At 35.3% G+C, this 18617-nt stretch overlaps 1 protein-coding gene across 1 annotated transcript in view; it reads right to left on the reverse strand.

Annotated features, from left to right (window-relative positions):
- Positions 1–18617, reverse strand: part of SESTD1 (SEC14 and spectrin domains 1) — a 45532-nt gene that overhangs the window by 11238 nt on the left and 15677 nt on the right. The window contains exons 5-10 of the mRNA XM_010194315.1: positions 11149–11262; positions 9476–9573; positions 9126–9181; positions 7527–7738; positions 3716–3838; positions 281–475 (exon numbers count right to left, since the gene is read on the reverse strand). Coding sequence (XP_010192617.1) covers positions 281–475; positions 3716–3838; positions 7527–7738; positions 9126–9181; positions 9476–9573; positions 11149–11262 — 798 coding nt within the window. The remainder of the gene's footprint in view (positions 1–280; positions 476–3715; positions 3839–7526; positions 7739–9125; positions 9182–9475; positions 9574–11148; positions 11263–18617) is intronic.

Here is an 18617-nt window from a genome sequence, read left to right on the forward strand (position 1 = left end):
TAGAGGGGGGGAAAAAGCACAACTTTTTAAACTAGTATCAATTTTATTTCAAATGCTATTGAAATGTAAGACATATTACAAAGCATTTCCCTTCTAAAAAAAGGGAAGTCCATCTTCTCAGTGTTTCAATTATAGTAAATGAAGACTTACTACATTTTCCAAATGACATTTTATGTCCCCCCACTCCCCTAATTTTTTTCAAATGTATTCAGCATTTATAAAACTAAGGGAATAATATGTTGACAGGTGAGTCTACGAAAAGTTAAAGAGAAAAACTTACATCCTGAGCAACGCTGTGGAATTCAAGTGCTGCTTGTAATAGATTCTGCCTGAATTCCAGCTGACTGGCCTGCCGGTAACACACATCACTCAGCTGTTGCTGCAATGCTTTCAATTCCACAAGGTCCTCCTCATCCCCTGCATTTAGAAGGGCTGCTATCTGCTGATTAAGCTCAACATAAACAGCAAACCACTCCTACAAACACAAGAAAATTAAGCATTAAAATTCCAAACAGAATTCTGTTTATCTTAACATGGTTTACATCTAAGTGCAAACTAATAAATAAACAGATTAAAAAAAACTTATTACAACTTACACTATAATTATGAAATCTCATACAGGAGAAAAAAGCATTCCTAATTTCAAATCAACTCAAAAAGCACTTAGTACATTTTAATGTATGTATTGTAGTATGAAAAAAATGGTGTAGAAGGAATATTGCAAGACATGGCTACTAGCTCCCAGCACAAACTTCTGTTCAAACTACTTCACTGAACCAACAGAGGAATTCCACTATTTTTAAACAAATTTCTAATGCTTGCATGTCTGTAGTGCTCTACTTAAACAAAAGACCTTTTGCCAAGTGGTAGGCTGTAACAAAAAGCAGTTCATAAGACTATCTAGGTGTTACATGATTGAAACCAGCAATTATTTTCTTAAAACATTTAGGAAAAAAATATTACTGTTGACAAAATGGAAGTAGCCTCTATCTTCTGAATAAAACAGAGTACCCATGTAAGGAAACTTCAAAATGATCCTCATTTCTTTTTTAAGGAAAGCTTTAGACTACTCAGTTCAAAATGCGTAGATTTGGTTTTGAAATGCTTTGATTACTGAATATATACAAAGGATTTAGTTCTACTGTTATAGTGGTGTAATTGGAAAACAAAACAGTTCAAATATTCAACAACTCAGACATTTAAAAGCTTAATACATCAAGACCGCATTCGCATCTTGTAAGACTGAGATGCCTGTAAAGCAAAACATGTTTGCTCAGCAGCTTTTAGTTTGGCCTCCTGTAAAGTGACCTTCAAAAGACCTATGCATTTCTAATGCTACGGAATAGCACCATCTATTGGCCTAAAATATCTGATTCAATTCGTATTGTCATGTTCCTAATTGGGATGTTTGCAATTTCTAAAAATTATGCCTTTGGCTTTTGAATCATATATTTACAAAGCATACAAAGTATATAGTATAACTATATATCTTTTTCTTTTTACCCAAAGCCACCTCTACCATCTGCTCACAGGAAGAAACAGCATGAAATGATACAAGAAGGGGGGAAAAAAGTAATGACGAAGTTAAATTAGCAATCAACCAAAAACTTAAGAGCAGAATAAATCCCTCACCTACCCCAAAAGGGGCAACTAAGATGACACAATATGGAAACTTCTTCCACTGTCACACATGTACAACAGAGTTCAGTAAACTCAGTTTACACAACAAAACTCTTGTTATTACCTTTGACACTGAACAGCTGAGTGTGACAAGCCAACTATAATATGAGAAATCAAACAAAAAAATCTATATTATTAATTTTGAGTTTTTAGTTTTAGCATGAAATTAAGTCAAACAGTTGCAGTAATTGATTTTGGTCAAGCTATCAGTGAAATTAAGATACCAGCAAACCAGATATAGAATGTGTTTCTGAGAAGTTAGGCACAGCTGTACGTGACAGCTCAAAACCATGGAGAAAAGGCCAATATTTGCTCAAAAACAGCAGTTCTAGTATACTGCTCATAAATAAAATAGAAAAGTTATCCCCCTCAGAAAAAAACTAAACAAAAAAACCCCCAAAAATCTCTTCCCCCCAAAAAAAACAAGAAACAAATTGAAACAAAAAATACACTAAGAAACTTATTTTTTCACTTCAGAGTAAACTTAAGTAAAAATGCCTATCTTTAAAGCAAATTTAACATTTTTGCGAGTATCTTCAAAACAGAAGCAATACAATCAACAATAAATAGGAGATTATGAAAGAAGGAAAGCATACAAGCTGTCAATTTAATTATTAGGAGAGAAAAAAATAGGAAAATAATTAAAGATGAAGAGTAGACTCAGCTATTATGCTTAAAACCAACAAAGAAAAAGTCAAAGCACATTTTTTCCACTGCCATCATCAAAAAACTGTTTTAATTTATAAACAGGCATCTAAATTTTGGGTTGGCCATTTCTTTTGGTATAAAATTAAAAATAACTTCCCTGACTGGCTGTTTCTACAAAGTCCTGACAGCACCTGAGAACCAAGAAGCGCTCTATCTTGTCAGTGCTTTAGCAATGCACAAGCTGTAGGCCAGCGTGCAAACTTCAGTGGGATTTCAACGATTTCAAAAACTGTATTTAGCCTTGGCAAAAGCATAGTTCTCTGTTATAGGTATCCAAGTGAGAACAAAGTATATTAAATCCTATTCTATCTTTTCAGTTTGAAGTGCTAATATGACTGAAAGATACTCAGAATTATTTTTGTCAATAAAGTAGGCAGGGGATTTTTAATTTGTTTCTTTCCAATTGGGATTTTAACTGCAGCAGAAAGTAATGGTTTTCTGAGTAGAACACAGAGTTTAAAGTAATGAGAATTCAGAGGAGATGGGATTCACTTGACCAAACACAGACACCTACAACACACACTGCTGCCTCTGAGGAAGGCAACTGTACACAGTAGAGATGTAGTCAATAGAACCAATGTAATCTAGAGCACAATGTTACTCAGACTAAAGGTTCAAGTTGAGCCTTTTTTCTAAATTACGTCAGAAAAACTATAACCCAGTGACTATTTTCTTCGCTATGACTGTAAAGGGAACTTAGGAAAAGTGGACAGAATTGCCAACATCTACATCAAGGAAAGTCAGAAAAGAGGAAAAGCACTGTGCGCAATACTCCCTGTGGGAACACTGAGTATTCATATCCAAATTACAGTTAAGCATCTGACAGAAAGACAAAATTCTACTGAAACTTAGGAAGTCTTCAGAATTAGAAGCAAAGGCATCAAGTCAGTATAGTTACCAAACAGTCTCCAAGATTTCGTTATGAACACAAACTATATCTTAAGTCTTGATCAATGAAAGTGTTAAGCCAGATTCAGCTACTGGTAAGTGTAGCTTAATCAAGACAAAAATATTAACTTATTCATCTGAGAAGTACAGAACTTCTCAGCAATTTTGGCAGGGAGGAAAAAGGAAATTTACTCCTCCTACTCAACATGAAAATTTAAGAACTGTAACATAAAAACAAAGAAAATAATAGAGATCAATAATTTTCTACACTGGAAAACAAAATAAGTAGTATGTTCATTACATGTACATGCTTTACTCTGTAACCCATAAAATCATGCACTATGCAAAATTCCTAGATACTCATAACCAAGATACATTGCTCATAACTACATTTACATAGAACCGTTTTGCTACTGGAAAAGGGTATGGGAAGTCTCACACTGTGCTGACTCTCAATCTCTTCATGTTTCTGTTGCAAAGCTTGTGAAGCTCTGATTGAATCACCTATTCCCCACTGGGTTCTTAGCTGTTCTGATCCAGGTCCTTCAAGCCAATTGACTACCTGTCAATAAGATAAAGATAACGAAAACAAAATAGCAAATCAATTACATGAAAACTGGTATAAAAAGAATGTTGTAACATAGGCAGAAATATTTCAAAGGAAGGATACATTTATGAAAAGAAAAAAAAAATCATTTTAGGATCTGTAAAAGTCTTGTTGAATTCATTCACACTTCAAAAGCTTTAAGTAGAAATTACTTTTCATTAACCTTAGTCTGCTAGCAGAAGATCTGTCACACGCACACTTGTAATTTCATCTCTCTGTCAATAAAAGTTTAAAACACAATTTTCTTGATAATGGAACTCTCAAGTTCAAACAAGAAATCTTTTTTGCCTAAGAGAATTACAATGCATAGCTGTATTCACCCTCACACCTGAGAGTTTTCTCCTTATTTTGCTGAATATATTAACACTCAAGTACATTATATGCACTTTTCCAAAATAAAATTTACATAACTTAGTATTTTATGTCTTCCAACTTGCTCTACTGAAATAACAGAAGCTTCTCAAAAAGCCTTAATGGCCATATCTCATGGAACCTGTCTTTGCAGAAATCTTTATGTGGTTCTGGTCTACATTATTTCACTTCTTTTATTACTGTTGTTACTACTATTATTGCTATTCTGAAACACTCTCATTTTATGTTAATATTATTCAAAGCAAAGCAGAGTATCTCAATTTTTTGTTTCTTTATGCACATCTGAATTACCAGATGATATCTATGGCAAAATTTTATGATAATTTTAAAAATATCTAGAAAACAGAGACCACCTTGATGAAATCTAATGCAAAAGTCACCTACTACTGGAGCCCTGAAGTAAGGAAATGCAGGAATACCCTCACATTCTGAACCTTAATGGAAAAGCATAGGAAGCCAACTTCCTCTCTTTATTGTGACTTCTGTTTAAACAAAGACGACAGAACAGCTACAGACAGTTTTTCAGGAAATATAATACAATACACAATGTAACACCATAACTGTGAAGACAAATGAAAAAGGGATTAATCAGACCATTTTCCTAATGCTGGTAGGCTACATTGCAACAGTAATCAAGAATGACCATCACCAATACGGAAGGTCATTCACTATACTCCTTAGTCATCATGTCTGTGTCTTTGTACCCCCACTTCTCTTCCCCCTCCATCCCCCCGCATAAGAAGCACTGTTCCAGAGTATATATTCTTTGCTTCAAAACCATCCTGGATTTTTCTTGCTTTTAAAATTTCTAGGGCAAATTAAGACTCTACAGTTATAGGTTCTTTTTGTTTAAAGAGAAATTTCCTGTTTTGCTCAGCACCTCTATACAGCTGTTGCTGGTTAAATACAGAATGGACCTAGAAGTGAAGGCATCCAGATGTCCCCCTGTAACCTCAATGTGGCCTGGAAAACACACATGGAAAATGACAGTTCTCGTGAGTCTGAAACAGTAAGATAACTGCTTAGCAGTGCCCTCTCTGTCCAAGACCACCGCCCCATTATAAGTTTCCAGCAACTACTGCATTGACTCTGAAACTGCTTAGCTTAGCACATGGCCATTCTGGTATTACAGATACTTGGATCTGAGGAGAGAAGAGTCACTAGGGGACCTACAGAAAGAATGTATTTTAAATGATTAGTGATTAGACTACTGCAAGGCTCAGCATTATTTTTTTGTGAATTATGATTAGAAAAAAAATAGTAACTAACACTTCTGCCTAAGGAGGGACAAAGTTAGAATTTATCACAACACACAGAGCTGCTCATCAGCAGTCTGTTTAGTAGAACTGCTCATCAGAAAACATCTAGAAATCATTACCTTCTTTACACTGCAGAACAAAAGACAAAGGAAAGGGAAACAAAACTATGGAGTTGAAGATGAAGAAAGAGTGGTGGTTAAAAAGAGAAGGGAGGATAATGAAGACACAAGGGAATAGAGGTGGTTATTAGTAAGAGGGTTTTGAGACAGAAGTTAGAACTAAGCAGTTCACAGTAAGCAGAAGCAGCAAATAGTGAAGAGGAAGCAGAAACACAAAAGCAAGCCAGGAGTAGTTAGCAACATAAGGACCTATACAAAGAATGAAATAGGAATGTAATTGTAATGAAAGCTAGCAGGAAATCAAAACACTGAAAGGGAAAAAAATACACAAAACCCCCCACACCCATTCCAACTGAAAATACTGCAACCCTGTTGTACTGTAACTTCTGTTTGTTTTGGGAATAAAAAAAATAATCCATGGCATTTGGCCTCTATCTGTTTCCTCCAGACCATCATTATCTTCTTTCTTTTCTCCGTTAGCCTAATTTTGGAATTAAAGGAAATTAAATCAATTTCCACATTTAGCAAGATTTTTCCCATACATTTGTATGCCACTAAGAGAGCTTTTAAAGGCACTTTAAAAAACTGATTAGCTCAGTAAAACAGCGAAACACATTCTTCCTGTGTAGTGAGACTCAGTTCACTTACTATGCAACATCTGTAGTACAGACAGAGCAAAAGAATAACTATTACAGATATTTGTATTTGTACATACCATACAGGATACAATACAAATATTGTAAATTGAGGCTGATGCCCCAGTAAACAAATCGATTTAAATGCATTAACAGTATCAGTTTGCCAAACTATTTCAATCAGCACATCTTGTTCAACCACAAGAACTTTCACACAGGAAAAAAAAAAAATCTTACCTGATTATGCCCACAGCTCTGCTAATAAGTATTATATAGTACTATTTTAGTCTCTTACATATTTTTATTTCCAGCTCAAAATATCAAAAGATGACATTTACTTTTTATATTTTTACAATAATCTAAATGACTATATAAGGGAAGGTTATTTCCTCAGTAGATTTATATTTTCATTGCTAGAAATAACGAGATTGATTAGTTTTTATCTTTACCCATACCTGGAATTCTGTGAAGTGCAACTACTTGATTTACACTCTTCATGCATTAGAAACGTCAATGTTGAAAGGTTAAAAGCAGTATCTATTCCATTTTATGCATATTCAAACGATACAGAAGCTTAAAAACATATAAATCTAATTTCAAGTAATTAACACAAGAAGAATAAATTAATTCAATTTCCTTGATTTTCTCTACTAAGACTGTGCTGAGAAAATGTTGAAAGTGCTAATTACATGCCTGTTTCCAAAGGACCAAACCAATTCATTATGACCTTTAACACATGATTGATTAGGAAGATTTATATTAATTCTGGTCAATGTAGCCTTGATATAGAGGGAGTTTAATCACTAACTTTGTTAAAACACCAAGCATTTTACAAGTAAAGGACTAAGTAATGGTTTATCTTCAGTAACAGGAACTTAAAACAACATGGGCAGGGGAAGGTTTCCAACTCTCAAGCAAAATTACAGTCAAACACGTCTCATCTGTGAATGTTCTCTTTGCTAACAGGTCAGGTATTTGACCCTCTGACAATGTAGCAGTATGCTGCCACAGTACACAACAAAGGGACAACAAGGAGGTTCCTCAGCATGACGACAATAGGCCACCTCCACATACCAGAATAGCCTTTAGAAAGTCACTGTGGTAGCCACAGTGTAGACCATCAAGTGAAACTAGCACATTGCAGTTTGAGGAATGAAAGGAGGCATGAAGTTCTCACCTCTTAGTTTTGCAGGAAACACAGTTGGGACTTTAGCTTATACCTCCGCCTCACAGTATTCAAGAGCAACTCCAAGCTTACCTGCATTACCTTCTGTTGAATCTCCTCTAGTTGCGTGCGCTTGCTACGTTGTCTGCAAACTTCCTGGTAGCGGGTATATTGTTCTCTGAGCGAGTCCAATAGCTTCATGACCTGTGGCTGAGCAAGTAGTTCATCATCCATTGGAGACCAGGATACCCCTCCATCTGAACCATTGAATCGACGCTGTTGTAACTCAGATAGTAATTCATGACCTGTAAGAATACATATAAACATGTGGTTAATTTAGATTCAAAAAAACAAGCACAGAAATTATTAGTAAGCATGCCTGCTTTTAGACCACCTGGTGGTACGTTTTTGCAGCTAATGATCTTTCATGCATAGGGCACATTTAATGAGATCATTTCATGCAGAGCACTGCCCAGCTGCAGGGCAAACAGTTTTAAAGGCTTTTACAAGTCATAGTTCTACTGGGATAATTTTGAACTTTTATTGTATTGTTTCAGCAGTAAAGGATTAATATTTTCAAGGTAGAAACATTTTTTAAACTAGATCCTTATCAAATTCTAAAAACTACGTATGTGGATTTGAACCTTGTGAAAGCAAGAGTACTTGTAACTATGGAAGATACAGCTTTTATCTAAAACCTCAGTTTGTTCATATTTACCCTTAAGAGACAGGAAAGTTTAATTGGGGAGAGTTTAATTTTTTCTTCTCAAACTTTCAATACAGTGAATCTAATAAAGGTTGCCTCTTAGGAACTCCCATGGTTTAATGAAAGTTAATAAACTTCATAGCTCAAAAAAAATTTAATTATGCCATAATTAAGAAAACGGAAAATGCATATAAACTAACGCTCTTGGGAGCCATCTGGTTACCAAAACTGAAGTGTTGTTTTGTCCAAAAGTCTTACCATTAGAGAAGGATACACCATTAGACTAAAATCTAGTGACAGCAGCTCTCTGTGGCAAATATTACATGCAATCCACACATCAGTTTGTAGGAGGCTGTAAGATACAGCTTCTGAGCACTCAAAATCTGATCACGTTAACACTAAGCATTACTTCTTATTTTACAAAGGCACAAATCTTAAAGCAAATTTCTAGTCTAAATCAACAGCCTATTATACTTTGTTGACAAGAGGAAATCCACCATAAAGAAAACCATTTCAAAGAACCTCAAATTGTCAAAGGCAGAGTCTAAGCAGCAAAGAGTCAGAAGACTGTATACTTTACTTTTGTAGTCAACTCAGAACTAGGCCGGTGCAAATTATCAGAACTGTGTTGGAAAATGCTACCTGTATTCTAACCATTTGGTGGCTACTGAGATGAATTCATTCTGCAAGGCCAGCATATTGAAATCATCTAGAAACTATATATTTTCATATTTAAACACATTAATTATGGCAACACTGTAAATACGTTATCAAGATTGCTAAAAACTGTTCTTAAAAATACACATTTGGAGCTCTACCATTTATTTGTTTACATCACTTCTTTTTAACCAAACAAAAGTGATATTAATTTATAAGCTCGCTGCATTGTGATAACAACTACTGTGCATTCTGTGCTTTTACTTGGAGCTTAAGAATGAATAATTTTACTTTATTGACCAACAGTATAGCTTTTCAACTTACTATACCTGTCTGCAGTACTGTCTCAGGATCAACTGATGGAAGGAAGTTCAAATCTATTGATCTTGAATAAAGTAACAAACATATTATTAATAATAATAAACTTAATAATAATCACTTACAGTAGCACACATATAATTAATGATTTGCATTACAGCAGCACCATACAGCTGCATGTAGTCAATATGAGCATCCATCTATACACGTACTGATTAATTTTGTAGTGTACATTATGAGATCTCAGAATTTCTCCACAAATTTCAAAATACTTAAGGCGTATCATATTTTCAATATTGTTTGTATTTGCAATGAAATTATATAATACAAAATTATTGATTTAAAAAAGCAAACCACAGACCTCTCTTTTTCTTGTTGAGTTCCTTTATCGCTTCCATTGTTAATTAGAGCAAGCTCATCCAGTAAGGATGTTGATTCTTTAGTGAACTTTTCAAATACCTAAATAAGAGACGAGTCTTAATTTAAGAAGTCTTAATTATATAAGTGGCAGTATTGAAGGCATCGGTGAAAATTCTGGTGTTAATAAACTATTGATCAATATCCTGCAGACGAACCTTCCTTAACCTACGTAGGACTACATGTTTTTCAGGGAAAAAGGAGATGAGATGGACAGCTCTTAAAAGACAATTTATAAGAAAGTGGTTTATAAAATACATGCTAAATTCAGTTGTTACCAAAAAAAGAAAAAAATCCATAGAATTAAAAGCACAAACAGTTGTAAACTGTTTTCTGGTTAGTACCTTAACCCTTCTGCCCTCTTGCCCAGTTTCAGAATTTAGGAGTTGCAAAGGAAGAGGTTCTTCATTAATATAAAAAACAAGTGAAACAAGACAAGAGAACACAGAAGAAAGAAATCTTCAATTGTAGTCTGAACCAAATATAAATCAAAATTCCCAGCTAGTCTGGAAGTACTGTCTCTACGAATTTTATGAATGCAGGAATTAATAAAATTGAAAAATAAAATTAAAAATCTCAAAAAGTAGAAGCCAGATTTGTATATACCAGATAAAAATTAAGGAAAATGAAAATATTAGATTTGCCTTCCCTCCTCTGTGTCCAGACACTCAGTTTCAGGCAGAGAAGAAAAAGGCTGCCTTGCCCTAATCCACACACACATAAAGGCAATGCAAAGACCAGTAGAAAAAAAAACTGCATAGCAGATGATGGTGTCTCTTCCCTTGGGTCTGAATACACAAATTGCTGAGATTAAGCAAAAAAGAAACATGGTACACATGGTGTAAGCCCTCAAATTTCTTGAGGGGGAAGTATTGTTGTGAGATTGGCTGCAGGGCATGCTTGAAGGCAGCTGGGACACACTGTGGAGTATTCCCTGTCCCACCTGGAGATTCTAGATGGAGATACACATTTTAAGAACAGATTACACAGGAAAGGAACACATTGTTTCACTGAATATTAAATATTTCTTTGAAAATTCAATTTAAGTAGCTGGAAAACAAGTATCAATGAAGAACAGATTAAAAACATTCTGGAGTGCTATGCACATTAACAGCTGCCTAAACAATTTGTGTCTATTAATGACTTAGGAGTGGTACTTGCTCCTAGACATTTACTGCATCCCTGCATCTACTGGGGAAACTGCACTGACAGAGGTTTTGGTGCAGAACAGCTTGAAACTTAGCTCTCAGTCCATAGGAACCAAGGCCTAAGTGAAAACCTCAGGATCTGCAGAGTCCGAGTATTTCCTCGTTGTTTTGGATTTCTCCTATCAGCAGCCAATTTGCCTTTGTTGCAACTACACCATACACTGAGGCTTTTCTAGAGTGAGAGTATGCAAGACAGCTTCCTTAAGGAACTTGTTGGATCAACAAATTGATCACATTACCTCTATCATCCCTTGAGCAAATCCAGTGTTAATTACCATCATAAGACTATTGATGCATTTGTACTGCACTACTACATACATGACAATTTCTACACATTTAACAGCTCTGACATAAATAAAAAGTCATGGCTCAAGAATGAAATACTTTGAAAAAAACCTTGCAAACTAACCAGCCTCTTATTCAACCAATCCATGTGATCGTAGGTGAGAGTTCCTCCAAAATCTTCTGTTAGTTGGCATGGTTCTATATATCGAGTCAGCTTGTTAGCAGATACTAAAATAACCTGCAACAATAAAAGAACTTTCAGATGCACTTGTAAGTAATACTTATATTTTTCCTTAAGTACCAGAGAAGCTGTATTAAGTGTACTACGCAGATCTTTCTGTGATTCAGAGAAAGTGACCCTTTTGCTGCTAAATGTTTAAACAATGTATGACTGCTTACAGTTACTGTGGGCCTAAAACATACACTGCGTATCAAGATTACCTATCTCAGGCATAATCCTGTAAGAGCATCACTTCTGCCATCTCATCTCTTTACAGCAGGAAGAAGAAATACATTTCTTGGATATCTGTTTTCTTGGCGGTAACCGATACTTCTTGACTGAGTCATACACCACATGATTTCTTTTTAGTGAATATAATAACAGGATATCATGCTGCAAAGCATTTAGTATTTCTAATCACTCTCTTGTTGTACTTCCATTCCCAGAGGTGAGTTCGTGCCATAAAAGTTAAGTACCTGCATTTACTGTGCAATTATGCCCAGCAAGAGTTGGATCAACCTCATGTTTTACATGAGTAGTCAAATTCAAATCTTAGTATGCTTAAAAGCCCGAGTCATTTGCCCAGGACACAAATCTGGTTCATCAACTACTTCAGAAAATAAAGGAAAACACAGGTCAGAAGACTAAATTCTTCCCTTCATTTCTGCATTCTAGAGGCTCCTGGCTGAGCCTTATTCATACAAACCTAGACCACAAGTTGGTAGCACAGGTTGCTCTGATGCATGATATGCTAAGCCTGGAATAACTTCTGGGGAAAAAAAACCCAACTCTCTACGGAACCAGACATATTGGCAGTATATAGTCGGAAAGAAAAAAAAAACTGGAGAACCCATCAGATCATGCACATATTCTTTCAGGGGACAAGAATATGTGGAAAGAGCCAACTGGAAAGAGCCTTCTACTTCTAGCCAAGTTCTGTGTTCCTGCAGACACTGGAAGACAGAAACCTAATCCTAAACTTATAGGTTTTCTCCTTAAAATTACCTCATTTTTTCTTTCACTATTCCAGGATAGTTCAGACCTGTTTAGATCACTGAATCTATTTGATATACCAAATCATTGATGAAAATACTGTTTCCAAGACAGGCTTTGAGATCCATTCAGGTCAACAACCATTGGTCATCTTTAAAAAAATGAAAGTTGAGGTTGCAGAGTCTTCATCCTTGGAAGTTTTTCAGGGCCCAAATGGATAAAGCACAGAGTAACTTGGTATAATCTCATGGATGATCCTGCTTTGAGCAGGAGGTTGGACTACAGACCTCCTGAGGTCCCTTCCAATTGGAATTACTCTGATTTTTCAATTCTTACAACTAAAGAATCCGGAGTAGTTCCAAACAAATGGTCTAATAGTTAATGTACAAGAACACCTTTCAGCAACATTCAGCAAATATAGGCTATTCTCCTGTATTCTTAATGGTATGTAGTGGCCATAAATGGAAATAGCTTGTAGTTTCTTTAAGTAATGCCCGTAACCAGCCCAAAGCCCAGATGACTCTAGGTCCAAGAAAAAGAATACCTTTGTTCTTTCTTCTTTGGGCACACATTTATATTTGAAATCATTTTACATTCTCTTTTCATCTCTATGAGTTTATAATAAAGGAGAAAATTAATTTACTCAATCAGGACATTTTGGTACAGAACCTAAAGGAAACAGGGCATCTGGTTCACATCACTGAAATATCGGTTACTAAAAAAACCGTGAATAGCCTGAAGAAAAGGATGGACTGCACTGAGACCCCTTATATCTGGTTTTTCAGATTCTTCAGGAAGGAAAGTAGGCAAGGATCATTCTTTACAAACTTGTACCAGGGAAAAAATAAAAAAAAAAAAAATTACTCTGCAAAGCAAAACTTACCTGTAACAAATATATTAGCTATATAAGAAAATAGTCCTCTGACAAAAAAACCACCCCAGAAGTGAGATTTGGTGAGAGAACATAAATTTCTTTTGCACTTTATTAGTAAAATTTCAAAGAAGAAACACATCCAACCTCAATAGTAAGCTTTGCTGTAACTTAAGATGTTGGTCAAAAAAAACCATTCATTGTCCAAGTTTCTTTTATTGAAAACACTGTTTCTTTCTTAACCAGTTTATTGACTGTTCACTGAGGCAACTGCAGAAATTCTGTCTGAAGGCTTAAAAAAAAAAGTAAAAAAGACCTGAATTTTTGACAAGGCGGTAGCAGAAGGGACACTCCTGAACAGAACTTAGCTCTTATTCTAGACCTCCATCTGCTTTAAATTAGCAATTTTAATATTTCCAGGCATCAAGAGTGCCATTTGCCTCCCTGAAGCTTCTGAAATACTGTTTCAATCAGCTACTACAGGTTAATGGTTCATAAGAACATAGACATAAGCTGAAGAAAAAAAGAAACTTGAAAACCAGTAGGTTTGATGTTGCACAGGCAGAAGACACTTCTCTTGTAAAGATGTAAATTCTTTCAGTTCAGCTCCTATAGCATGCAAACTTTTGCTGTCACAGATGCCTAAATCTTTTCAAAATCAAATCACAGTAATTTTTTGACATTTTGTGAAAATAAGTAAGTTGCTACCATTTTGAAAAATAGATTTCTTTTATGAATTAGCGTTCCACCTTTGCATTTGAATTTCACATTTCAACATATTGTCTGTTGTGCTTCACAAAGCTTTTAGTCACATGGGCACTTCAAAATCCTCAGTAGTTTAATACTTCGTTAACGGCAGACTTCGAATTATTTGTCATCCATCCCTCTAAAATTATCAATAACAAACTGCACTAGGCCACTAACCACAGAGAACATCTTTAGTTTCTCCTCCCTCTAGGAGGATAATGACTTTCTATTGCTTGACCAGCTCTCAGTACCTCTTATAAGAAACAGGTACAAATTAAGATCTATTTATTTATTTAAAAGTCATCTTATTATGTTGACTCCAGGAAAAAATAAAAAAATTCTTAATCCAAAGTAAAAGACTTTGGACAGCAGATTATAGTTGGATATTAAAGTGAACAACTTAAATTTTGTAAGGAAGAAATTACCTGGACAGATGGTAAGACAGAAAAAAAAAAAGTATAAAGTCTTGAATTCTTAAATCTTTGTTTGCCTTCTGACTTGATCCACCCACTCACCTCTGACAGTGACAGCTAATAAGTCGACAGTGGTAGTAGGTTTCAGTATGACCCGTGTGGTACTGACCAGAGTCCCTATCATCACCACCTGTATTTAGTTGTTTTGAAAACCTGGAAGAGTGGTAGCAGCTCTCATCATTGCTCTACTCTAATCAGCAAACTTGCTTTGTACAATATTGTCCTGGTAAAACACTGTGAAAGCCTTTGCAGAAGTAACTCAGTGCTTTGGGAGAAGTGCTCCATTTTTTAATAACTTCAAAACAACCTTTAAAAGAACTGCCAAACAAAAACCCCACATACTGTAAAGCCTTGTGCTTCAACTGCAAAATTCCCTTCTTTCTCAGGAGTGACACCACAGTTATTTTTTAGTAACACGATTTTGACCCATGCAACAGAGCCACTAATACTGATCTTTCATAATCTAAGAGCTTTGAACACTGTTTGTACAAAGCTGACCTCTCTACTTCATTCGCTGGTTTTTGCAATTATTTTCAATGATCATCTGCAATGACATAGAGGCATACGTCAAGATCAGAGGAGAATTCTGAATATTTAATAGGACATGTAAAAGTGCCCCCAAAATCTCAAAAACATCCATCTGAACTTTCTTGAGGAAAGAAATGAAAAAGCTTTTTAATACAAACGCTGCAGAGTCAAACCTAGGAGCTACTGGAAAACAGGATAGTGTAAAATTTCAGTAACAAGGTGGTTTTTTTATTACGTGTGCAAGATCGCAGCAGCCACAGTACTGCATCTAAAAAGGAGTAGTTACTTTGCAAAAGGGCATAACATACATGTCCCTTGAGAATATTAAATTTAAACAAGTGAAATCTAACCACATGATCTTCTGACAGAATAAATATCCGCATTAATCTTCAAAGCTTGGTATCACCGAGTAATACACTCCAGCTCTGGGATAAATTAAGAAAATTATCTAAATAAATTGAATGGTAATATGCTGTATCTATTATCAGAGCAAAAGCTTTATACTGGTAAATAGCTACAGAAGGGGACTAAATCCTATTTTTAATCTCAGGAGTTAAAAGGTCTTAAAAAAACCAGATTTAGATTAAAAGAATAAATGGTGTCATCTCTTAGGAAAGTATTTATTATCTGACATTTACACAACACTGCAAACCTACAATTACACTGAATTTCACAGAACAGAAAAAAGCCAATCCTGAAAAAATCATTTGTGGAAACAGAAAAACTAATCAGTTACACACCCACATCTATACTGCTTAAAATATATTAGCCTAGTTTGGGGTTTGGGCTTGTTTATTTGTTTTGTTTTGATTGGGCTTTGTGGTTTTCTTTGTTTTTACACTTTAAGCAGCCTAATATCCAACAACCAAAAAGTCTGACCAAGTTGACAATTGTTTGTAAAGAACTCTTACCAGGTGCTCCCAGCTACTGAGAAGTTCACATGGGCTGAAAGTGCATGACCAACACGTGCAACACTGTCTCGCTTATTTTAAGTAACCTTCATGATCATGTGGGGACCAAGTGATACTAATCATGAAATACATATTTAGAAAAAGAAAAAGATTCTAAGAATACTAGAAAGTATATATTATACTCAGAATTAGCTGTTTAATATTATGTCAGAGTGATAGAAATGTAACTAATGGCAAAAACATTTATGCATACAATAATATATATATATGTAATGTTTAAATTATGCATTCCAATTTGTTACATTGCAATGTAGCTTACAACAAATGTAGCTACTCCAAGAGTATATTAAGGTATCTACTCCATATGAACAGAACATCACTGCTTCATTTACCAATTTTAATAAACTAGCATCAAAATATTTAGTACTTTTTAATTTACTTACTTTCTTCAAAAGGCGATTAATAAAGCAGGCTAAAAGCTCATCACAGTTACCTAGTCACTGATTGGTAATTTCTGACTAATTTCAATCAAACAGGCATAAGTAGAGGGGTTTTTATTAATTTCCCCAAAGATTCTGCCAAGAAACACCAGGAAAACCATATACCTCATCCCCTCTCACAGCCTGGTTGATTAGGTATAAAATCCTGAATTGTGATAAAGTCCTTTGGGCTCAGTATTAAAGCTGTTTTCTCAGTGGATTGATTCTTGATGCTTTGTTATGCCAGCAGCTTACATATTCAAACAGCTTTGGAAGAATATGGGGAAAGCTTCAATGAACAAGGAAGAGATTTTGCAAGAATAAGTATACACTGTAGCTACTGCAAAAATCCAAACTGAAGAATGCCTATGCTAATTTTTCACACTACAGTGAGGGCAGCTTTTGTATAAAAAAGCAACTTTTTTTTTAATTAAGTGTAAATCCCAATTGATTTCTAAAGCACAATCAGATTAATTTTTGGCATTTGTTTTTGGGTTGGTTGGGGGCAGGGGGGTGCTTTTTGTTCGTTTTGGAATGGTTTCTTTAACATTAGCTTTGCTTATTCTCCAGCAAACTCAGCTGCTGGAAAAACTTAAATAAGGTCTCATCTGTTCTTCTGGTGATTTTGCAAGAATAACTATAGCACTTCTAACAGTGAAAGCATAGCTGCCCATGTATCTGGTCTGACAGTGATCCACTGCCATGAAATTGTAAAGCAAAGACTTCCTCTTCTCAAGGAGAGGAACAATCCTATTGTTTGATGATAAATATTATTTCAAACCATTTTTTAAAACACTATTTGATTGAACACTGAGTAGGATAGAGTGATATTTGTTGATAAGGAACACTAATCTATACAATCATCATTTAACATTACAGTGAGAAACACAAGTTAGATATCATCTGGCCAGCATCACAGAGAAATCTGGCATACCAGAAACCCAAGAGCAGCCAGGAGAATCTAGAGGTGCACTAAGACCGTCAACTCCTCTCGCAGTAACTGCCTTCTTCACTCTCAAGCACTAACAGTTTCGCCCACTCATTCATTTACCCTCCAGGGCTCATGAAAATAATTAGCACACCATCTTTTTTTCCATCCCAGAGAAGAGGCTAATAGGCACACACAATCTGGTTATTTTCCAACACATCCGTCATTAGGACTGAATTTAGAACGTGACATAAATGCAGGCTTACGTACTCCAGCTCCACAGGGACAATTCACTTATCTGGCCCAGGTTTTTAAAAGAAAGAACCCATCACCTCTAGCATTAAAACAGCAGCAGCAAAGATACAGGCAGAGGAAAATAGAGATTCATTTAAATAAACAACATTTTGATAAAAAACTGGAACTTCTATAAGCATTTTTGGGAAAGTCCAGGAAAGCTACAAATTTTGGTGCCTCAGTATTAAAACAGTAGACTGGAAGATCTGATACAAAAATTAAAGGTTTCCTACAAAGTGTTATTCATTCTTCAGTCTTTGGAGTAATACTCTGCGTACTAGCATTATTCTTAAAAGACAAATTGGGGATGACTGTGCCACAACTAATTTCCAAGTTGAATACTGAGAGCTAAGACAAAGATGCACACGTAGAAACAATAGTTAATTTTAAAATTCCAGAAGAGTATAGAATCTCTTGTAGTAACACAGCACAAAGTTCTGGACCACAGGGTAATTTTAATGGCACCAAAAAACCCCTAGTGTTTTTGTATAATAAAAGTGTTTGAGGTGGGGTTTTTGTATAACAATCCTGAGTGATTTTTCACATTATGCTCCATGATTTCCAGAAGGATAAGAACAGCAGGCACACCTTCCTCCTCCCTGCTTTTGACACAAACTGATTTTCAAAGGACTGATCTAATATCTAAACCAGGCTCAGATTATTTTTCCTCCCATTCCCTTAAATGAATGGCAAACACAAAATAAACCACCCGTCTGTAGGCAATTTTGCAGTGCACAAACTGCAACATATACACAACTTGGACATTTCTTCTACTTTTATGGCATACGTTTTCCTCCAGCTATCCTAGTTATCCTCATAGGCGGAGCTCACAACAAAATACAACAAACTACAGCTACTAACAGAGCTATTTGTTTCACAACGCTATGTAGAGTACATTAATAAATAAAAAAGCAACACCTCTCAACCCTTCAAAACTTCTAAAAGTTTTTAAAATCCTCCAATTTCTAAATTTCCAAAACTTCACAGTTAGAAATTTCTATATCCAAACCTTGTTATTCATTCACTTGAAAACATTAACAGTTTTAAGTATTACACTGTAACATATACAACATTTCAGCTAAAAGACACCCTTGAAACAGGCAGAGGACCAGAAAAAACTGCTTCGATGAACACATGAACTGGTTGCCA

This window comes from Mesitornis unicolor, unplaced genomic scaffold, assembly GCF_000695765.1.
Source record: "Mesitornis unicolor isolate BGI_N332 unplaced genomic scaffold, ASM69576v1 scaffold7341, whole genome shotgun sequence".
Taxonomy (NCBI): Eukaryota; Metazoa; Chordata; class Aves; order Mesitornithiformes; family Mesitornithidae; genus Mesitornis; species Mesitornis unicolor.